The sequence below is a fragment of the Musa acuminata genome, chromosome BXJ1-6, assembly GCF_036884655.1.
Source record: "Musa acuminata AAA Group cultivar baxijiao chromosome BXJ1-6, Cavendish_Baxijiao_AAA, whole genome shotgun sequence".
Taxonomy (NCBI): Eukaryota; Viridiplantae; Streptophyta; class Magnoliopsida; order Zingiberales; family Musaceae; genus Musa; species Musa acuminata.
In genome coordinates this window covers 43,109,139-43,132,328 of record NC_088332.1, presented here as the reverse complement: position 1 = coordinate 43,132,328, position 23,190 = coordinate 43,109,139, and the positions used below count along the sequence as shown (strand labels likewise).

Here is a 23,190-nt window from a genome sequence, read left to right as displayed (position 1 = left end):
GTGGTGGCTTGGAAGAATGCAAAGCGATTCTAGGATAAAGTGGGGGGCACTGTTGCACCACAGTGGCGATGGCTCGCGTGATGGTACGGCCAGACTCGAAATGCTTAATGCCTTTAATTGCTTTGAATCATGAGGGCAGCGAGGGGTGGTGATATGGGGACGGACACCTCTGTCATCCTTGGATCTCATTGTATGGTAACCAAGAAGAAGAAGAAGTGGGTGTGGGTGAATTGCTTAGTGTTGAAGTCTCGGATAAATCTGCTCAGGTTGTCCTCTGTTCCTTGCCCGAGGACCACACACGACTGGGACTTGTGAAGCTGGTCATGTAATTAGGAGCTGTACTGCGTAGATAGCTTTTTGCAAAGACCAATGAGCAGTGCAGCATCAGATTCCAAGAAAGACCCCTAGTGTGTGGCATGCAGTAGCAAGATGTTGATCCTTTTGAGGGAAGACTTACCTGTGGTTCCTTCCATGCATGAAGAATATTAACAGTAACTCACTGCATCAGATGGTGAAACTTGTGTTGGTAGATCTTGTCAATGCTTTTGTCATAACCTGTCTCCCTTTGTCTTCAAGTTTCTGCACTGAAAAGAACAAGGAGAAATAACCTTCGAGCACTCCATGTGTCCATCAGGCCACAGGTACTCAGGCTTCATCCACATGTTAAGTCCGGATGATGAGAGTGGTAGGTCTCTCTCTCTCTCTCTCTCTCTCTCTCCAAATCGTATATTATTTTCTGTAATCTCCAAGTGAGCACATCAATCAAGTGGAAGAAGGAGATCTCACCATTCTCAAAGTTAAAGAAGCTTGGAATCCTCAGTCATACATAAAGGTGTACCAAAATGAAAAGGGTATACCAACTCCTCTTCTTTTTTCCCTGCCTTTTTCTTATTCAGTGGTTCCCAAAATTCTCTCTCTGGACCAAACCCTAAATAAACCCCAACCCACCCGCACCCATTTCTCTTGCATGCACCATCATCTCATCCCTCTTCCGCTTCTCCTCCTCCCTATCTCTCTCAGACAAGTCCCAAGCATACACAGCTCTCATGGCAGTTGAAGCTCACCATCTTCACCTCTTCCCTTCCCAACTCCTAAGGAACAGGTACTGGCCAACTTCTCACCACCCTTTATTCTTCCTCCTCTCAAAACCCATCTCTTCTCTCCCCGGTACATATCTGCATGCATGTGTGTGAAACTCACTTGGCTACTGTTTCCTGCAGGGAAATCATTAATGGTGTAGAGGACCAATCGGGCTTCTACAACACGCAATCGGGATTCTTTGCACCGGCCTCCGGCGCCACCGCCAGCTCTTATATCCCCTTCTGCAGCAGCCCATCTGCTCCGATGACCGCCGCCACCACGTCTGACAGCGGTCTCACCTTCAACAACTTCCACGCCGCCATGGCTTCGAGGAAGCGGCCGCGAGACTGGGATCGACAGCTTTCCTTCCTCGGCCAAGATTTGTCCTCCCACATCCAGCAGCAGATGCTCGACGTTGATCGCATCATCCTGCACCACGTGATTCTCCTGCTCCGATCCTTTTATGCATCGAGCGCTGCATAATTTCCTGTGCATCAATTAACAGTGGGATACATGGCAGGCTGAGAAGGTGAGGGTGGAGCTAATGGAGGGGCTCAAGCGGTTCCTGAGGGGAATCCTCGCCGCCGTAGAAGAAGGCCTATCGAAGCGGCTCGAATCCAAAGAAGAAGAGATCGCGAGAGTGAGCAAACTGAACTGGGCACTGGAGGAGCGCATCAAGACCCTGTGTGTCGAGAACCAGATGTGGCGGGACTTGGCGCGGAGCAACGAGGCGGCCGCCCAAGTCTTGCGGACCAACCTCGAACAGGCCCTGGCGGAGGCGCAGGTCAAAGCCGAGGAAGAGGCAGCGGCGATCGCCGCCGATGACGCCGAGTCCTGCTGCTTCGGCGACAATGCGGGCGGCGAGAACAGGGATCCAGCGGCGGCGGAGGCGAAGAGATCGGGGCTGAGAAGGGTGTGCAGGTGTTGCCAAGCGCAGGAGCCGTCGGTGCTGCTGTTGCCGTGTCGGCACCTCTGCGTGTGCGCGGCCTGCGGCCCGGCCGTCGTCGTCTGCCCGATCTGTAACTGCAACTCCAATGGTAGTGTCCTTGTGAACATGTCTTGAACTCTACAGCTTTCGTTAAAAGGAAAAATCACATTCAAATTTATCGTCTTCATGATAATAATTAGCTCTTTTTCCCCCTAAATAATGATTTGATTATCTCTTATAATACTTGTTTTGGATGATGTTCTTCGATCAAGTGCTATGCGAATTATTGGTTTCTTCGGTGCCGCTCACGTCGCATGTGACCCGTTTCACCCACCTACGTTATCGTCTTCCTCTGAGGCACGGGTTTCCAGGCCAAGGGACGTAACAGGAAGCACCAGATCCACGTGCCGGGTGTGGTGTCCGCGGGCACGTCACACGTGCCCCATCACTCCGAGGTAGGAAAGGTGAATCGGCCCCTGCTCCCCTACACGGCCATGCCACATTTAATCCACGCCTTGGACCGTGTCAGATCAGACGCACAGCAATCAATAATCTTGTCTGTTGTTTCCTGTGCATCTTTCTGTCCCAAGAAACAAGATTTTCGTTTTACATACCTGAAGACAAGTAAATACTACCGAGTCGATTCACAATAAAAGATCGAGCAACACAACATTTCGCAATACTTCTTGATGAGGTTTTAGTCACCATTAAGTCTGTGTCGGCAAAATTAAGTTGACCAGACGCCATCGAACAGGACAAATCGACGCAACCCTTTCTTATCGTTCGGGTCCCACGTGAACCGAGGTAAACGCCTTTTGGACACATGTGAAAAGGTCCGTCGTGTCATCTCGTGGTGCTGCCACGCGGTGGCGGTCCCCCTCTGTCGGGCGCTGTTCGCTGGCCGAGGATGCCAGCGCCGCGGACCCACTGGCATCCTGCGGTCCGATTGTCCTGGACCGTCCGATCAAGTTGCTCCTTGATGGCACACTGGCACAAATAAGTAATAACATGGCGGACGCTCTATAGCTTCATGTTGACTTCTAATTGGTCGAGCGACTGTAACCATCGACCGCATCAATCTCATAACTATTCAGGAACGGCATTCTTTTAAGACGGATAAATTTGGTGTTTAAATCCCTCCTTGAGTAGTATAATCCCAATAATTGAAACTGCAGATTTTATACTAATGGTGGTTGTTGAGAAAGATTAGTGGTTAAGCCTAAATGGAAATGGGGAGGAATCATGATGATGAGAAGGGAGTGGGGCTACTTGTTACACCACAAGGAACATGAATGCTGAAATTTCTGTGTGGCTCATGCAAGGTAGTGACTCTGCCTCGCTTATGGAAAGAAGCCAGGGAAGTGGTCTCCAATTACTTAATGGATGATGTTGTACAGAATGAGAAATGTGTCATCTCTGAATTGGCATGAATCTTTATGCTACATATCAGTCACTCTGATGGCCCAAATAAGGCTGTGAAAGCCATGCTTTTGTAATTGCTTGTGGAAAGAGATAAGCTTCTTTTTTAATTATTCCATCAGAACAGTAAGCATATATTCTTCCTATCTGTCATAGGCCTGTGTGACTCATATGTCAGTATCCAAAATTAAATGCCAAGATATCATAATAATGAATAGTGATGTAACTATGTCATGCAGAAAAGGTTTCGCCTTATACTGGTAGTAATTAATTTTATCTTTTTAGCACTAGAATGTTAGGCAGATTGGAAGGGTAGCTAAAGAAGTGAGGATTGGTTGAGGGGGATATGAAGCACAAGGTAAAGATGATTAAGTTAGATAATGATGGTGCGTAGGGTCTACATTGGGTTTTGGCAAGGTAGCATCCATGTCCACATCAAATGATGCAAGAACCAAAAAAATACACAAGGCCCAAGCCAAACTAGAAATGGTTTGATGAGACATGCTACCAGTGTTGTCATTTGAATGGGAACAATCCATGAGAAGAAGAAGAAGAAGAAAAAAAAAAGACTATGTGATCTTTTATATTCAAATATCATAAACACAAAAGGTCGCAGAGCGTCATGATTCTCGTGTGGCCTTCCAATTTTTTGACACATACCACTGGTGTAGAGTGAATAAAAGAATGCTTTCTTGGTGGAATAGGGTTTCTTTGTGAAGTGCACTTGGGTGGGTGGTGCAGTGAACATGAAAGCTCATTCCGAGTGCTCTAGTAGATCTTGTCCAGAGCACAAACTTAAACTATTGTTTCCTGGGGACAATTGCCAATAAAGCTTGCCTCATGTCTCCCTCCCTTGATTGGAGACAAGATCAAAAGGAAAAAAACTTGTCAAAATCTCTTTACTCCTTGCCCATAGAATCACATGTCAGTGTCATCTAGTCCTCCCTAATCAGTATATTAAATAATCCACATCATCATACCATTTCTTACATGTCAACTATGCTCTACAAACCTCTGTTTTTGTTTGTCCAAAGGATCATTGAATATTAAGAATTTAAAAGAGGGACTGAATAATATCCCTCATCAACGAATAACTAAGGTGCAATTGAGTGACCAAGCACATATGTCATGATCTCAACTAATCTCAAGAGTCCTGGTAGAATATATCCCATTGGAAGCATGTGCCAAGTATCCCTCATACCAGCTCTTTATACCTTCTTACACGAGACTTCCTATGCTTTTATCATCCCATGCCTATGCTTTTATCATGCTGGTAGGAGTGTAGCACTGCCAGCAACTGAAAGGGATGTAAAGATGCGTGATACTGGGAGATAGATATTATTTATTGCGCTTAAATGCTGTCCTGTGAGACCATGATGACCAAGGCAGTGCAACAAAGACATATGGTTGAAGAGAAAGAAGTCTTCCCCTTTAAATCAGTAGACATGTAGAGTTCTTTAAAGATTTGATTTTGATTCTTCCTTGTGGAGTAAACCAAGCATTCATGTGACACTTCATTTGACCATCCCTTGTGGTGGAGTGAAGGCAATCCTTTTGTCGTTTACATAGGTTTAGTCTAGGAGGTCTCAAGGCAAAACCTACCTTCCCAAAAAACCGCAGAAGTGGGAGCATAAGAATGACATCTTAGAGCAACAACTCTTCTATTGCATCTTATTTGCAAGTGGACTTAAATGCCCAATCCTAAAGGAGAACACACAGCCACTAAGTTGGTGGTCGAACCCAATCCCTCAGTGTGGGGACTTCTAATGAGCCTGCCTTGTCTTCCTTTCATGCATGGATTCTGTGGCGCTATGAAGGACTGAAGTGAGGTATTGTTTAATGCATCGGTGAGGATACAGATGGCAACAACAAAGAGACCATTCATGAGGGTTGGACAGATGGGTGCCACGATAATCTCAAGTGGGAAGCGTTGTCATTGAAGATTGCAACATGACATCCATGGGGAAGTGCAGCTAATTAAAAGAAAGATAACCCTCCCTTTCCCCTATCATGTAGGAGTACTCATGTTGTGTTGCGATTGTGGATCACAAATTAGTTGGGCTAAAAAAAGAAACACTATCAAAACAGTAATCCTTTTACCCTCATCCTTCACACAATTTCTTCTATATTTCTTTCTTTGGATGTAAAGATTAATGAAGGATAAGAAAATCCTTCATACAAGGAGTACGAGGCAATTGTTCTTATTAGTTGAAGAGTTAAGGTAGGCTAAATTCATTTTGTAGTTGCCTTAGTTTAAAATAACACATGTCACTCCAATATCAAGTTGCAATGCCCTCTCCCTCTTGAGCAACTCAGTGCACAAGTTCCCAACAACAATGTGATGTCAAGTTAATGCAACTCTTTCTGCCAACAAATTGCATAAATGATGATTATGTCAAAACTTGTTAAAATTAGATCTTAGTATAGAATCTTAGTTTACTTTACAATGCATTGAACCTAAGAGTCGAACTTAATCTAGAGGTGCTAAGGACATTGAACCTAAGAGTCGAACTTAATCTATTGTGAAGGAATCCTTATGATGATGGACACAGTCTTTAGCTTCAGCTCAAGCATGTAGCTTTGTTCAACTTTGCAAAGCAGCTCAAACTTTTTTAATTGTTTAACTTATTTGTTTCCTTTTTATGTTATTATTTAGCAAATCTTTAAGTGAGAATACTACAACAACAATAACAATTACAAGACCGTATGTCCTAATTATTTATAATCGACTAAACAAGAATATTAAAATGAACTAGTAAAAAATCCTCCTTTTACTATTAAAGTGTTTTCTCATATTCTACAGTAGTGTCTCAAATGGCTTCAAGAAATTTAAAGAAAACACAAAAATTAATGTACTTTAACTTGCAAAGATTAAAAAGAAGAATCAAATGACTTAATTCCATTCCAATTTGCAATAAATCTACTAATGCTGATGCAAGAATGTCTAAAAACTTGTTCTATATAAACAAATGTAATCCAAAGAAAAGAAATAATGATAAATCGTAATTGATATTATTGAATTTCATTAAGGTTAAAATTATGGACGTAAAGTCTATGATTTCATGATAACCCTACAGAAATGCAGATGTAGCATACACTCAATATTAATTTTACCAAGTATGAGCAATCAAAATTGGGCCCAAATCATCTCTTAGCAACAAACTAAACTTAAAAGTAGATCTATTGTATCATACATAACCCAATCAGATTCAGAATGAGATCGGATTAGATGCAGTTCAGGTATAATTGACTGAGTATAGTGATATCACTATCAAAGGAACTGATCACATGTTTTGGTTATAGTTCCTTCAGAAACTTAAAGAAACTAAGGGCATAAAACTTTATATTTAATCATTAGAAGGGAATGTGGAAGCTAAGACTCGTGTTATTTTCAATCTTATGTGACAGATCAACAGTGCAACACATAGCAAGCAGAAAAGGCACCTGCAAGAGGCACTGCCAATTGCTTTGGATTCTCCAAGCATCCAAGAATGCTTAACCTGAAACACATTTGAAGTATATTCTGCAGGCATATATAATCGAGCAAACAAAACTATATCCTTAGTCCTTCCACAGTACAAGTCCGAACACTCATATGTACCAATGCTTTGGACATCTCAATTGTTTTGGGTTGCAAGAGATGAGCTCAAGGAAGGACCAAAGAAAGACAACATGCTATATCATCAGTTTCCTACATATGATTGTTCTTCTAAAAACAAGTTATTGACAAACAACAGGCAGATTTCAGCTTGAGATGAATCGTTCACTGCCACCAGTGAACGATTTATTGAGCTGAAACTTGAAGAGGAAAAAAGGGCATCAACTAATCAGCAACCTAAACATCATACTTGAACCACAAAAATTCTAAAGATCATAGAAGTAATATGTAGGTGTTTCTATTTTTCACAATCAATTAGTTTAGCTTCCTGTTTATTCATCATGAAATTTAGTGTCATGTATTGGGTTCAAACTGCCAGATAGTACGAAGTTGATGGGAAAAAGGTCACAATACGAAAGTAAACCTTTGCAACCTAGATGAGCCGAGTTTTGAGTGATGAAACCAACCTTGGTGCATGCCTCGTGACCTTTGTTTGTCCTCATGATGCTGCTTACTGATATGCACAGGCAAACTTTCTGTAGCATCAAAGAACAAAAGTTTTAGCTAACCAATGGATTTTTCATCAACGGCCATTACGTTGGAGGAAAAGTTCAAGAGCACATCACACTCCTGTGGATCCAAACTCTCCGTCGCCGCTGGCAGTAGAGTCCAAATCAAGAAGCTCAACGACTTCCGGAGTCATAAACCTCTCAATACCCCATCGATCACGCCGACCCCAAAGTATGGAGAGACACCTCAATTTCAGCATTTCACCGAACAGCTAGAGGAGTAGTTATACCAATGCGGGCGTCAGTACCATTAGGAATGGCGACGCCTGTTATGAGACGACGACGGACAAGAAGTTGAGGAATTCCCAACACCTATAGATATCGTAGCCAGCAAAGAGAGGGGAGGCACTGGAAAGCAAGACGGCGTTTCAGGAGAGCTTTCAGATGCAGAGAAGAGAATGCCGGATCTCCTCGTGGAGGCCACCTTTCTGAAAGATCTTTGGACCTTTGGCGACGGGTCCTGGATGCCTGGCTACCGCCATTGACGGCGGCGGAGAGGAGCGGAGGAAGGGCGGCTTTGAGGGCGAGGAGAGTGAAGAATCGAGATGGGGAATGGGGACGGGGGCGGTTGGGCTTTTAAAGCATAAAACCGCGGGAAACTTCGCCACGGTATTTTCAAAATTCAAATCCTAATCTTCCAAATCACTAATATACTAATGTAATATTATCACCATTGCTCTCATCTATTTATAATCTTCCATTATAATTTTTAAAATATTATATACAAATTAATACATTCATAAAAATAATTAAATATATGATCCAAATTTTATAATTATATCTCATGTCCTATGTTAGTGAACATTGTACATTAACTTGTCCTTTTTACTATCTAATTTATTTTATAAGTCCTACAACAAAAAAAATATTTTTGTTTCATTGATCGATATATTTTTTAATATATATATATATATATGTATGTATATATATATATATGTATATATATATGTATATATATATGTATATATATATATGTATATATATATGTATATATATATATATGTATATATATATATGTATATATATATGTATATATATATATATATGTATATATATATCCTTAATGATAAGGTTGAAATATATATTCCTTTCAAATGAAAAAAAAAATACTTGCTTTAAATCACCAATAAAATGTTAAAAAGATCTAATCATAAGAAGTAATTTATAATTACCTCGATCAAGACACACGGTCACGACAAGACAAGAACTCATTCAGCCATCATCTCTATCTATTAGAAGAACAGCTACAGATGACAACAGTGGGAAGAACTTAGCTAGAAAAAGAGAGGAGACCAAGTAATAGCTCAGTGACGAAGCACCATCGTCACCACCATTCTTCTGGCTTAATTTTAGAGAAACAAAAGCTTCATTGGTGCTTTCGAAAAAAGGTTAAGGGTGGAAGAAAACGGGGAAGCCCAGTGGTGGTGTGCAGCAGTTCTGCTTCTGTGTTTCAGCCAGGCATTGCAGAACAAGAGGGCCTTCGCAAAGAGGCCATTTGACACAGCTACCAGCAGCAGTAGCAGCATGAATGACGAAGAGATTGGCGAGAAGGATTCCAAGGATCTCCTCACCAACCTCTTCCATTCTTTACTAAATAATGGAGGAGAAGAATCTTCTTACAATCATGTTTGGCCATTATGTGACCTATCACAACACTCTTCTCACTTACCTATTCTTCTTCTTAAGCTGAAATGGTTTGTGGATGGAGTCAGGTCATGGAACTCAGCCGGTGGGTGGTGCTGGGATCCATCATTGGGTTTGTCGGTGCAGTTCTTGGCAGCATTGGTGGCGTTGGAGGAGGAGGGATCTTTGTGCCAATGCTCCCCTTGATCATTGGATTTGACCCCAAGACATCAACAGCCATTTCCAAGTGTAAGCCAACAAGCATGCAGATGAACAATAATTTCAACCTACTTTTAATAGTCAAGAGGAATTCAGAACTAAGCTGTGAACTGCACTAGTTTTTGTGAAGATTAATATTGTCCTGTTTTGCTGCAGGCATGATCATGGGCGCTGCAGGAACAACAGTATACTACAACCTGAGACTGAGGCACCCAACCATGGACTTACCAATCAGTGACTATGATCTAGCACAGTTGTTTCAGCCCATGATTATGTTGGGCATCAGCATTGGAGTTGCTTTGAATATAATCTTTCCAGATTGGATGCTCACTGTCTTCCTCATCATCCACTTCCTAGGTAATCTTTTAGGCCATCCCATATGTTCTTCCTCTCAGTCTCTTTTTTGTTTTTGATGCAACATGCATTAATATCACATTGACTACAATTGCTGATCATGTTCATATAAAGAGGTCCTGATTTCTTCTGAGCACACAAAGATTTCCCCTCTCAATAGAAGAAAGCTAATTATCAAGTGTGTTCATATCCTGCAGTAGGAACTAAGCTACCCTTTCAGAAAAATAAATGTCAGTAGCAAGTAACCCTAAGTTTACAAAGCAGATATGTTTCTTTGTTCCCTATATAAAGGCACTGATCAGTTGTAAACTCTTGGTGTTAGGTACATAAACAAAAGCACTGTTCAAAGGAGTAGAAACATGGAAACAGGAATCCATTATGAAAAGTGTACGCCTCCTTGCTTATTGCTGTCAACTGTAAAATTCCCTCAAGCATGCATTTTGATTTGAAGATTTATTTGGATTTCAGGAAGCTACAAATCTCTAGGCCTCACAAAGAAATGGTATGTAAAGCAGTTAATATGAATATTTCTGTGATAATGAACTCATAGATGGCAGTTGATCAAGGAAAAGACAAACTTATACCATACTCTCTTCTTAACACATTGTTTGAACCAACTAATTGTAGAGACTGTAATAAAAACCAGATCAGATGTTTCTTTTTTCTTTTTTTTTTGGTGTTTCTTTTCAGAAGAGTTTCAATTCATATTTTGCCTGTAAAATGTTACCAGGTGCAGAACTGGAATACAAGGCACTCCCTGGGGCTCTCCTGCTAATCCACAATGTAGAACTTCATCAGATGATGAGGTAGCATCTAAAGACAGCCTTTTAATTCTCCATGTAGAATGACACTGTTTAATACCAGTCAATATTATACTGCAGCTACTTATAAAGGATAACATCTACTGGAAGGAATTAACAGTTCTTTCATCCGTATGGGCAGCATTTGTGGCAGTCCAGATAGTCAAGGTGGGAATACAAATTGTCAAAATTCCAATAGTGAGAAAAAAGAGAATAGAGACCATTATAAGCTAGGATATTGTCTTATCCATCCATAATGAGTCACTTCTATATGAGATTCTTGTGCAGACATACACCACACAGTGCTCCACAGAGTATTGGGTTCTAAACATCATGCAGGTATGGCCTCCTACATGAATCAATGAAATGTTGTGATCAAATTCTGTATATGTCTGTGTTTGATTAAGAAGACAATGAACTGGACAATGATGCTACTTCTGATTGCATCAATTTCAGATTCATGATTTCAAGTGTGTGTGTGTGTGTGTACTGCATCATTGTGTGTCCCTGGTCCAAAAGAAATATCAGTGATAGAACCAAAATCATAATATCTAACAAAAACATGCATAGAATTACCCATTAATATTCCAAGGACAGAAAGGATGACCCAACATAAAAAGAAAAGAAACTAATCTCAAGTAATTGTACAGGTATCAACCATTTTTAAAAGAAGCGATTTCATATGCTCCATTCATCAGCTACAATCTATGGGAAACTAAGCTTCCTATTCAATTTTTCATTGTTGCTCCTTTTTTATCACGAATTGAGAACACTTTGAAACCACCTACCACCCTTATCACTGACCCATACCTACCTGGTAATACTTGTCTAAAAACAGTTTTTTACACTCGCAAATTAGCAATTTGATACAAAGATGCTCTATCTTATTCTCCTGTATGTAAAAGAATTAGCTATTTGATATACTTCAGTGTAGGTAATTGTTTGGATACTATTGTCATGAAGGTGCCAATTGTTGTTGCTATCACAATCAATGAAACTATCTGCCTCTGTGAAGGAAAGAGAACCATTGCCTCAAGGGGCAACCTATAAACCAAACGGAAGATTCATCAGCTGCTTGGGGTTGGAGGAGGGCTCATCCTTGAACCATTGTTTCTTGAAATGGGAGTTCCTCGACAGGTTCTATTCTCTTGACAAAATCAAAGTTGCATAGTATTCCTTGGACTAATTATGATTTATGACCTAAATTTGCTATTCTGAACATGGAAACTAAGCTAGGATTTACAGAATAAATCATAATACAGTTCAAGAATTGAATTGTTTCTAAAGGAAAATTCTTTTGTTTTTATTTTCTTTCTGCATACATTCAAGTTATTTTTTCCTGACGACATGATCTAATTTTCAAGCCTTTATACCCTAGAAATCAGGATCATTTCGGTCAAAGTTTTATGTAAGGTTCAGAATTAAAATTTGCCAAGCACTGCAATACTGCTCAAAAGTTCCTCAGGGATACATGATACACTTTCCACCTCCTTGACTACAATCAAATTAGCACTGAGTAGTCTTTTCTTTTCAAAAAAGAAGTCTTGCCTAAATAGGATGATGACTATTACACATCCTAACCTAGTAAAAGTAAACTATGATGTCTATCAACTGAGGTAGATCAAGTTCATGACCATCTCTCTCTCTACCCCTCAAAAGAAAAAACAATCATGACCTAATTTAATAAAACTTGACATGTCTGATAATTGTTGTCTTCAGAACAGCTTCTGAGAGTTTTAATTTTACAGGTTTCTAGTGCAACATCAACATTTGTAACGACATTCTCATCATCAATATCTGTCATCCAGTATTATCTGCTTCATTGTTTTCCAGTCCCATTTGGTACGTACTCAGCATTTCAACACAAGCAGTGTAATATCAACTGCTAAACTTGTGGAATCAATTTGTCTACTGACAGAAACTAAAGTTCATGTTTCTGCAGCTGCATACTTTGTGTTCCTCTCTATCGTTGCGGCCTTCACAGACCAGCACATGATCCGAAGACTAATTATACTCCTAGGCCAAGCTTCCTTAATTATCTTCATTCTAGCCTTGACCATCTTTGTTAGTGCCATCAGTCTAGGTAAGGACAGTCTTGATTCTGATGCTTTGAAGTCTCAATCATTTTGGATGTCTAATATATTGCTATGGGTTGCTACAGGAGGTGTTGTTGTGGCACACATGGTGGAAAAGTTAGAAAGGAGACAATACATGGGTTTTGAGAATTTGTGCTACTGTTCCTAATAGCTCCTTTCAAGATGATGCATCTTGAAAATTTAAGCAGGTGACTTCATGTTCTTTCTTTCTCTTCACCCAAAAAAATCCTATTTTTTTCTGATGAAGAGTTCTTCATTTTAGTTGTCCAGAACTAAATGTAGGACTTAAGCCTTAATTAATACTCTTAAAATAAAGGGAAAATCAGCTCTTTACATAGTTGCACCTGTCAGTCATGAAGCTTCTTATGAATAGCTAGTTCATTGCATGGTTCCAAGTAATTACCCTGCATAACATTGTTGCTGTTACCAAACATTAGATAAATAACTACATAAATAATTCAATGCAACAAACGAAGATCAAACTGCACTGTTGAGCTAGACAAAGAAAAGCTGCTAGTTTCTATAATTGGACCTCTGTCACTATTATTAAAAACCTGTCGAAATGTGCTCATACTTTTTATGTCAAAATAATGAGGAAAAGAAATAAAGAATGTACGCATCCTAAATCCCGAAAAGTCTTTAGCACAAGAGATGTAAACAAATTTAGATTAGTGCTTATCCATGATAAACACCAGAAAGAGCACAAAGACATCAGAAAGAACAACAAAGTTTGAATCACCATTCCTTCCGAGTAATAACAACAGAATTACAGAATGCACCACAACAAGCAGAAAATATGAGGGGGAAAGATATGAGGAGATTTCCTACTTGAGTCGAGGATACAACAAACTGACTCCAACGTGAGTGCAAGGTTTGCTCTTTGCAAGTAGTGAAAGTTAAGCTTCACATTGATATCCTCAAAGGCTCCCATCATCAATACCAATGACGAGACTCAGATAACCTTCCTATGCCCTCCAAACGCCCAAATCTGCCAGAACAATAAGCTGTCTTAGTATACTGGAACTGAAGCAACCTCGAACTCAATGTGTCTTTGCAAGATAAATTAGCATCTTGAGCCACAGATATAACTCATTGATGCTTGCTTGAACATATTTTATATAAAACTGAAGCTCAAACATTTTTGGAACTCCAACCCATAGGTTTAAAATGTCAACCATCATAATGACTATAAAATTCAAGTCACCCTTTCGGGTTCAAGTTTCAAGCAAAAAGGAAATGGAGATACCATACTACTGGAAATAACAGGAACAGGAAGAATTAGTATAGAAGGAAAGACAATGTTTCTCCTTATGGTTGTATAGGTGGTTGAACAGGATAAAACCCAAAGTATCAAAAAGATGGTGGACTACAGCCTAACAGTGCCAACCTTTGAGCACTAAACAGACTCCTTATGCAAAAGCTAGTTAGAGTTATACATGTCATGCATCTTGAAAACCAGAAGTAAAATCCAATCCTAAAAATTCACATCAGGGAGTGATAACAGTGTATTTATGAAATAGGCATTTGAAAAGTACCCTCAACATGTCTTCAAGATATATAAGAAACTTATATATTCAACTTTAAGAAACTATAAGAAACATTTGAAAATTCACCTTTAAGTTCTTATCCCAGCTTCCTGTGCATAAAGCACTACCATCAGAAGACAAACCTAAGCAGCTTATGCGGGCCTCATGAGAATTCTGAGATGTTCCCAAATTCAGAACCACCTACAGAGTAAATGAAAATGGAGATACCATAATCAAATTTCACATGTTAGCATCTGAATTTAAAAAATCAATCAGGCACACATATGGTTGATGTTATTTTTTACACATATGGTTGATGTTTAACAATGCATGTGCAGCTGCATGTGCATCTTTTCCTTCTGTTTTGCTATTTTTTCCCTTTTGGGAGGGAAATATTGGGAATCAGGAATTACATTTGAGTTGCTTTTGTGCTCAATCATATAGAAGATTATGTTTTTCCAATTGGCATAGATGATTCATACCTCAGCCATTAGTGTATCCCACACATAACAGTCACCACTGGAGTATCCAGCGAATAGAAGTCTTCCTGATATAGAGAAGGCAATAGATGTGACAATTGGAACATCATTGTCATCACCTTCATGCTGTTGACTGTACACCTGAAGCTGGTGCCCAGTTCTCATGTCATATAACCTGCATGTACTGTCATCAGAGCCAGTCCCAAATCTCTGCCCATCAGGGAAGAACTTGACAGTGTTAACATCACCCTGGTGACCATGGTATGTCCCAACTGCCCGACTAGCAATTCGAGTATCCCATAATCGAGCAGTCATATCACATGAACCAGAGACAAACATGTTCGAGTTTGAACTGTTGATTGAGACACTGTAGAAAGAAAAAAAAAAAAAAAAAAAGATATTGCATTAAAAGGGATAGTGTCATACCAGAGTGTGCAAGAATAGGGAATATGAAAAGCTCATGGACAGATATTGCTTCATTGGACATCATTTCATAAAAATGCAAGTTTTCTAAAACATGTAAATGTGTAATTTCAAGGATGACAAGACCTTCATGGCAACCACTTCCTCTGAATTTATAACAAAAGGTGGGAAAAACAAGCTCGCATGGTGGACAAAAGCTTTTGTACATAGAAATATCTATAGTAGTAAATCTTAAATCATAGTTTCAAATAAATGGTCAGACCAGTATTTACTGGTAGGCCAAACATTGTAACACATCATGGCACACACTTTTCTTGTTTAGTTATTTTTTTCAAATGACACCAGGTAATACAAATCAAACAGCCGAAAAGGGAAAAGATAACCTGACTTAACTGCCCCAAAGAATCAGCTGCTAAATCATGTCCAGAAGAAAAAACTACAGCTAAATATTTCAGCTTTGGCACTTTAATTCAATTTTAAGTTTATGAAATGTTACATGACTTAATTTAATTGTATGATATAAAAAGCTACCACCTCAATACATCAGCTGTGTGTCCTGAAGGAAATTCACCACCGAAAACAGAAATCCTTTGGCCAGTTGTGACATCCCACAGAACACATGTTTGATCACCTGAACTGGTAATCAAGCGAGTTTCTTGATCTGGAACATACTGACAAGAATACACATAGCCCTTGTGCCCGGTAAGTATCCTTGAAACTGGAATGTTGCCATCTCTGTCAACTTGAGAATTGAGATTGAAAATAGAGCAGGCACTGTCAAGTCCTCCACATGCAACAGACTGCCCATTCGGCGCAAATGCACAGGTCATGACCCAGGGGCACTGAAGTTTTATAGCATGTGTTTTCTGACTCGTTAAAGCATTCCATACAATTAGTCTCCCATCCTGAGAAGCACTAACTATCCGATTCCTTTCAGGTGTCCAGTCCAATGAATAAACCTGACAGATATCTTAGAAAAAAATTTGATCAGTCCCTAGAAGAGGTCACAATATGAAAAGAATTTAGGAAGATTGTACAAATATCAAGGTCACCTTGTGGAGACAAAATTTTAGCTGAACAATTCTAATCAAGCAGTTCACTACCCTTTTCTTTTTCCATTTCTTCACTTAAATAAGCTAGCCTAGAAGACTTTATTGAGAAAAATCCATTAACAGATTGCCCTCGGTAGAGCTCAATGGCATGAAAAAATAGATGTGGTTGAATCTCCAAATAGACAGAAAACATAGCTAGTACGTTATATCATCCAAACAACAATGAGTGTTACATTATGGCTTGTTGTTGTTGTCTCCAATAACAGCAACTAGGTAACAACTCTGGCCAGATAACAACTATCCCAAACAGTTGGAACATTACAGTTTCTTGTTTGACATCGTAATTGTTGTATTTCATATCAGCCTTCATTACCTTCTCTCTTCGACCTTAGGTCTCATTTACAAGTTGCATCCAATACATACCTAAAACTAGTAGTATAGCAATGTCTTCCAAATGGAAACAAGAAGCTCTGGTGAGCATTCTCATACTTGGGTCCCCAATCAACACTAAATTGAAGGACCTCTAATAGTGTGGATAGACTCAAAGGCTTCCCTAGACCTATGAATTAAGACGAGGTATATATCAACATCATAATGATATCACATTCTTCCACTTTATAAATGTCAATAAGTTCATTTCACCTATAAATTATGGGGAACGTGAGGGTTGATATTAAGGGTCCTCACTGAACTAGCATGGACATCCAAAGATATTTGATCCCACACACAAAACAAAAAAACTTTAAATTCTGCATGTGGAAGAGGAGTAAACGAATGTCATTTATATCACATGCATGCCACCAGTGAAGCCAAAGTCAGAATCTCAATGGACTAAAACAATTTTTCACGGTTTGGCTTCATTTTACTATTACAAATGAAGTAAGCTTAATAGCATAGATGGAATACTGGTAATAAGAACCCAGATAACTCAAGCCCAAGTTAACGGTAGTTGAAGTGTCTTTTACAAGTCAATCTAAGTCTTAGCATACTTTTGACTAAGTCAGCGTGTCACTTATTATATGCAAGTCACCAAAGTAGCAAAATCAGAATCTCTATTTAATTTGTTGTCATTAAAAATGAAGGGAGCTTCATTACTAAGTATTTGGTTTTTCCCATTTCTCCTCCAACTTCGTCAGATTAGGACAGCAACCTGATAAGAATATATACATATATAAGGAGAATCATAAATCATGGCTTACAAATGTCCATCCAAGTTCAATGTAGTTCTTTACTGCCAAATATGTGAAAGGCACATGCAGAGGAAAGACTGATTTTTGTTAAAGGTACACACACTTAAGGAACGTCATGAATGAGATGCTATAAAAAGTTCCAAACGAACCACAAAATCCAATCAATCAAATTATTTCATCTTTAGCAAAAGTAAGCAAAAACGATCAGAATACCTTGCCAGTGTGGCCCTGCAAGGTCCTGCAGCAAATCAGATCCGTGGAGCTAAAACTGATCGCCGATCTCCCTTGGCTCTTAGCAAACGCCGCCACTACAATATCAGCACAAAACATAAACCGCTAGAGAGGAGAAAAAAAAAACAATTTAAATTTAGAAAATTAGGAAAGCCAATTCGACCATCAGTATCAAGAAGCAACTGCCTCCTCTGCTTCAACCGCTCCCTCAGAGAATTGACCGTAGCCGTCGCGGCTATGTGCCGCTCCTTCAGCTCCGCAACCGACATCGACGAACCCAAACCCTAGCTCCAACAAACCCAACGAAAAAGACAAGGAATCAACGGTCTCCTGTCACGAATAACATCACCAGATATCAATAGCACCCCGATCCGTCAATTCCAGACCACAAATTCGTACCTTGGAGCAGAAAATAGCAGAAATCGAACAAGCGCGGGGGCTTGAGGATGAATGCGAGGACAGAAGGACGACCACGGGAGAGGTGTGGGGGAAGGCGAAGAGAAGAGAAGACGAGTGCGTGCTTACGTCGGACGATTCTATCTCCACGCGCTCGATCTCTTTCTATGCGCCGCGTCGCACAATTAATCCAGTACGAGAACGTCGGATCACCGGTTGTTGCTTCAAATCCGCGTAAGCACGGATCATAAAGCACCACGATGATCATCAACCAATGAGAGCGAATCTCAACACCATTAGATTATTAAGATAAACAGGAGATAGAAATACATGAATTTGCTGCATTCAAAATTTACTTAAATTTAAATGTATCCAATTAATTCAAGAGAATTCAGCTGGAATTTGAAAAACCTTATATGATAAAAGAGTCATCTTTTTCTTATATATATGGAGGATGAATTCTTTAAAAAATTCCTAAAAACTTTTAAATAAAATCTTAAATTTTAAAAAATTATCTGTGAACGTCTTTTTTAAAAAAATAATAATTTTATCCTTGTTGGTCATTGTCTTTCGGCTTATGGATCACTCCCTGGACACATTTAGTGATGAAAGTGTAATAATCCTCATTGAACCCTGTTAGACCTACGATGGGGGTGCAATCTCCACAACCAATAATGGAGACTATGAGCTGCCCTCTCCTCTCCCTATCTTGCCCACGACCAATGGTAAGAGGAGTGTGAGAAAGCCATACCAGCAAGAAAGAGGCATAAGAAAACTATACAACCCCTTTGTAAATAACAATAAAGGTACAATAATAAACCCTCGAGGATTATGGATTACGATGGACAACCAAAGTTATAAGCGATAATACAACCTCGTGCGAGAGCTTTGAGTAGCACAATGAAGAAGTGTAAAGACATATGTGAGTCGCAAATAATTTTTTAAATTTATTATGAGTAAAATATTTTTTTTACACAATCAGTGAAACTTTGCGAAAAATTTTCAAAACCATATGAGAAATTATCAAACTAACAGATTTTTTTCACCAATTCACCTATATATATATATATATATATATATATATATATATATATATATATATATATATATATATATATATATATATATATATATATATATATATATATATATAATCACATGCACTAGTCTTAAATCCAATTATGTGGATGGTGAATCCAATCCTTTCTACTGAACGCTTTTAATACAACAAAAGTTGAAGATTCTTAGGCATATATCCTTAAGACAAAAAGCCACCGAATCAGCTTCCAAATCTCTGCTCCCTTCCACTAAGGCATCTGATGATGTTCATAAAAAAATGTGTTTTCTCATGTGCAAGTTGATTATTAACAGTGAGCTTGTAAAAGTGTTGAGCTCAGGCACATGTTTTCACATTTTAATCAGGACAGTATGATATGAAGCCTTCTTAAATAAGCTTTGCTCTGTTTTGTGCTGTGAAAGCTGACAATGTTGCTGAAAATAAACTCCCATTTCTGGTTGTTTTATCAGCACAAGTTACAGGTACTCTCTTACATGCAGTAAAAGTCACCAACAGCACAACTTACAGTCACTATTCCATTATTCGATCACAGGAACATGGGAAATTTAATGCAGTCCGTGGAAGAAGAGGTAGTACAATCATATGGTTCATGAGATAGCCATCACAGAGAGAGAGAGAGAGAGAGAGAGAGAGAGAGAGAGAGAGAGACTCCAAACTTCCACCTCACCTTCGATAATTGGGAAGACGGACTCGAAGGAAGTCTCCTTAACCCAACTTTCTAGATTCCACGCATCTCCTGCGCCCACCACTAAGCACACCACCATCTTTAAGCTAACAAAAGCTAATCTTCTTTTTATTCTTCTCTGCATCAAAGACAATTCCCAGTCTTGGCAGCTTCGTCTCACTGGCCTCCAGCATACACACAGGTCGCGTAACCTGCATCCCAGAACATAATAGCATTGATTGATGTGAAGACAATGTGTAACATGAATCATGGCCGTCGATTTGGACGTACTGGGGTTGTCGGTGGTGAGGACGGCGGAGTCGCTGAAGCCGCAGTCCCAGGAGTTGCGGCCGGATGCCTGGTAGAACTGGTTCATGGCGTACGCGGCGTGCGATCGGACGGTGTTGGGGAGGTAGCACGCCCCGCCCTCCTGGATCGGACGGCAGTCCACGCCCGGCTGCCCGCACGCGTAGTCCAGGTTCGTCTGCAGCTCCGCGTCCGTCGCTCCCTCCCTCGGCACGCACCACCCCTTCGCAGCCGCCGCCCTCGGCGCTGACGTGCCGTTCCCCTGCGTTCCATCTCCACCAAACGATCAGCATCACACGGCTGTACAACTTGTGTTCAGTTCAGCTACACGTCTTTTTCCTGACCTGGGCGGGGGTGGAGGAGGAGGACGACCTCGCGAGACCGATGTCGTAGGTGGGGGTGAGGTCGGGGTGGAAGAGACCGAAGGAGCGCTCCGAGGTTGGCCCGGGCTTCAGGTCCTCGTCGTAGAGAGCGAAGATGTATGTGTCCACCGACTTCCCGGGCGCCATGGGCGTGCCCGCCAGGGAGCGCAGGTGCGACACCAGACCGCCGTTGTAGGCTCGGGCGTTCTCCACCGTCGCCCCTACTTCCCCCTCGTCACCACGGTACGGCCACCCCGTCTCTGCCACCACGATCTCTGCTCCCTTGAAGCCCACCGCCGCCACCGCCGACCCCACCCCGTCCAGCTGCGCGTCGAACATGTTCATATAGGTAACTCCCGAGCCGGCGTCATGCCGCCCGGCGTTGGGCTGGAAGAGGCAGAAGGCGAGTGTCTCCGGCCGCGGGTCGCTCCGGTAGGCGAAGTAGGGGTAGGGGTTGATCATGAAGGGCGCCCCCGTCTTCTGCAGGAAAGCGAGCACGCCCTTGAGGGCCGGCACGAGGTCGGCGTGGAAGGCTCCGGATGAGGGCGGATCGGACTGGGCAAGGATCGTCATGATGTGGACGGTGGAGACCTTGATGCCGGCGGAGGGCGCGGCGGCGGAGAGTGCGTTGTACATGTTCTGCATGGCCGGGAGGAGCTGGGAGGCGAGAGTGGCGTCGCCAGAGGTGAGGGCCTCGTTGCCAACGGCGACGACGGAGATGGAGGTGGCGGGGACGAAAGGGAGGACGTTGGCGGAGACCCAGTTGGTGGCGGCTGAGGGATCGGAAGCCAGGGAGGCGATGTCGCCGTTGGCGGCGCCGATGACCACGGAGATGTCGGTGCCGGCGAGCGCACGGAGGATTGCCGGATCCGCGCCGTAAAGGCGGACCTTGGAGATAGTGGTGGACTTGAGAAGCCGCGCCGTCTCCTCAGGCGGCGGCAGGTTATCCGCCACCTGCCCGTAGTTCACCCCGATGAACGACTGCGACTCTTCCATCGACAAATCAAAACAGAACAACCAATTAATCCAGAAAAATTCCTCGAATTTGCATCAAGAACACTCTTTTTCCTCGCATCTCCAGAATTGGAGACATAAAAACAACAATTGCTACACATGTAAGATCAATAAAACCTCAAATAATTTCTTGCTCAATCGTCTTCCTTTTCACAGTTCGCTTGGTAAGAACAAGACTTCTTAACTTAAATTGAACAAGTGCGACTCTTTCGATCAGAGGACGAGAAAGAGTCAATCAGAAGCTTAAAAAACTCCAAATTTCACATAACCTGATCAAAGATCTCTGCTTTTTTCCATTAAAAAAATGGAAAAGTGTTTATTCAAGTTAACTACATCATCTTCCCTCGGAATCTTTGGAGCTAAAACAGAGTAAGAAGGAAAAAGCTTACTGGCGAACGGGACGGCAAGAAAGAGACTCCAAGCAGCGATCACGATGGCCAGAGAATTCCTCAAAGCCATGGCGTCAGAGACTCCAAGCAGCTCAGAATGTAGAGTGAAGGATGTTGCTCGATTAAAGAAGCTGCGCTTTATATGGCAGAGACGTGAGGTAAAAAGGAACACGATTCCAATAATTCTCAATCAAATCGGTAAAAGAGAAAGGAAAGCATGGAAGAAGAAGAAGACGACCCTTTTTCTAACTTCCAGTGGGAACTGGTTGGTGATGTCGGGGGTAAAGGCGAGGCGAACACGAATCCAGTGGCCACGTGCTGCGCTGCACGCAAGAAAGCGAGCGTCCGTCCCGGTGGACCGAGCAATGCCCCGACACGTACGCAGCAATAAATAATCGTTCTGAATCCTTCCTTCCATTACAATTGGGAGATATCTCATGCTCCAGCTTGCCTCCTTCTCAGGGATATTGCAGTGAAAGGGGATGGATATATGACCACAGGAGAGTCAAGTGTGAATGCTAAGGTGAAGGAGTCGATAGGATGATACGGTGTTCCTTGAGATAGACATCCTTCCTCGTTGATTCTAAATGATAGTGATAAAATATATTTTGAATTTCAGTTACGTCACGGTCCACATCGCATCACACCCTTGTTAAGTCAGCATCGCATCCGAGACCCATACAGGAAGGCACCCCCTCGGTAAGTTCCGCCCCGAAAAGCTCGGGACGACGTTGTATGATATCGTTCCGTGCATACCGAGCAGCGATTGAACAACCGTATCATCTCATCGTGCGAGGATCGATCGCTATGCCAAATCCACGTATGACCAATCCCTGCGCAATAATATAAAAGTCTCTGACCGACATCTGGCCAGGGGACAGAGAAAAAAAAATAAAATAGAGACCACTAACTTAATCTACAATGGGCCAAAGTCAGAAACCCCCGACGAGAGCCTTTGTGTAGGAGCTCGGCCACCCCTCGGAGGCACGATCGTCCCAACCAAGAGACACCATCCTAGAAGACGACGTCGATAATCCGACCCTCAATCCAACCGGCTCCAACACTTCTTCCGATCGATCGAGAACTCCGGACATCAACTCGTCGACCAAGCTGTAACTCCTCGACCACGACGCATCAATTCACCAACAAATAGTTCTTTTGTTATTAGTATCGACATGCTCGTTAAATCATGTCAGATATCTTAATAGAATTCAGACCAATAATCACACAAAAATCAAATGTTTAGGAATCGATTCGAATCCAAGTTCAATTTTAGGAACCAATTGGATCGATTGACGGAGCCCGGACGAGGCGTGCCGTGCAAGTGGCAGTCTCGTTATTTAGAGGTGAAACAAGGTCATACGTGGGAGTTTCCACACTATAATTACTTTGCG

The 23,190-nt window shown here is 41.4% G+C and overlaps 4 protein-coding genes across 7 annotated transcripts; 2 read left to right on the top strand and 2 right to left on the bottom strand.

Moving 5' to 3' along the window:
- Positions 1-718: 718 nt before the first annotated feature.
- On the top strand, positions 719-2,621 carry LOC103989596 (probable BOI-related E3 ubiquitin-protein ligase 3). 2 transcript variants are annotated; one of them, XM_009408481.3, is made up of 4 exons: positions 719-1,102; positions 1,221-1,518; positions 1,601-2,117; positions 2,281-2,621. In XM_009408481.3, exons 1-4 carry the CDS (start codon positions 1,047-1,049, stop codon positions 2,391-2,393), a joined length of 984 nt encoding a protein of 327 aa, XP_009406756.2. In that variant the 5' UTR covers positions 719-1,046; the 3' UTR covers positions 2,394-2,621. The 2 variants fall into 2 exon arrangements, with proteins under 2 accessions (XP_009406756.2, XP_009406755.2); XM_009408480.3 differs by lacking the exon at positions 2,281-2,621 and having other exon boundaries at positions 753-1,102; positions 1,601-2,249.
- A 4,975-nt stretch (positions 2,622-7,596) lies between these two features.
- Positions 7,597-11,054, top strand: LOC135677563 (sulfite exporter TauE/SafE family protein 3-like). Its single transcript, XM_065189925.1, has 9 exons — positions 7,597-7,766; positions 9,049-9,220; positions 9,307-9,466; positions 9,593-9,793; positions 10,259-10,292; positions 10,521-10,596; positions 10,672-10,758; positions 10,879-10,929; positions 11,001-11,054. The coding sequence occupies exons 1-9, from the start codon at positions 7,597-7,599 to the stop codon at positions 11,052-11,054; spliced, it is 1,005 nt and encodes a 334-aa protein (XP_065045997.1).
- On the bottom strand, positions 8,740-18,122 carry LOC135581394 (guanine nucleotide-binding protein subunit beta-like). Of its 3 annotated transcripts, XR_010514549.1 has the most exons (8): positions 17,987-18,122; positions 17,751-17,917; positions 17,570-17,664; positions 15,649-16,073; positions 14,695-15,058; positions 14,300-14,413; positions 13,515-13,674; positions 8,740-10,939 (listed from the first exon to the last, which is right to left on the bottom strand). XR_010514549.1 is itself a non-coding variant. In XM_065189101.1 (7 exons), the coding sequence occupies exons 2-7, from the start codon at positions 17,854-17,856 to the stop codon at positions 13,639-13,641; spliced, it is 1,140 nt and encodes a 379-aa protein (XP_065045173.1). In that variant the 5' UTR covers positions 17,857-17,917; positions 17,987-18,122; the 3' UTR covers positions 13,325-13,638. The 3 variants fall into 3 exon arrangements, 2 of the variants coding, with proteins under 2 accessions (XP_065045173.1, XP_065045174.1); XM_065189101.1 differs by lacking the exon at positions 8,740-10,939 and having other exon boundaries at positions 13,325-13,674; XM_065189102.1 differs by lacking the exon at positions 8,740-10,939 and having other exon boundaries at positions 13,325-13,674; positions 17,751-17,871.
- A 1,422-nt stretch (positions 18,123-19,544) lies between these two features.
- Positions 19,545-22,053, bottom strand: LOC103989593 (glucan endo-1,3-beta-glucosidase 7). The gene is made up of 5 exons (XM_018827859.2): positions 22,035-22,053; positions 21,797-21,927; positions 20,376-21,382; positions 20,017-20,293; positions 19,545-19,937 (listed from the first exon to the last, which is right to left on the bottom strand). The coding sequence occupies exons 2-5, from the start codon at positions 21,864-21,866 to the stop codon at positions 19,903-19,905; spliced, it is 1,389 nt and encodes a 462-aa protein (XP_018683404.2). The 5' UTR covers positions 21,867-21,927; positions 22,035-22,053; the 3' UTR covers positions 19,545-19,902.
- Between the last annotated feature and the right edge of the window lie 1,137 nt (positions 22,054-23,190).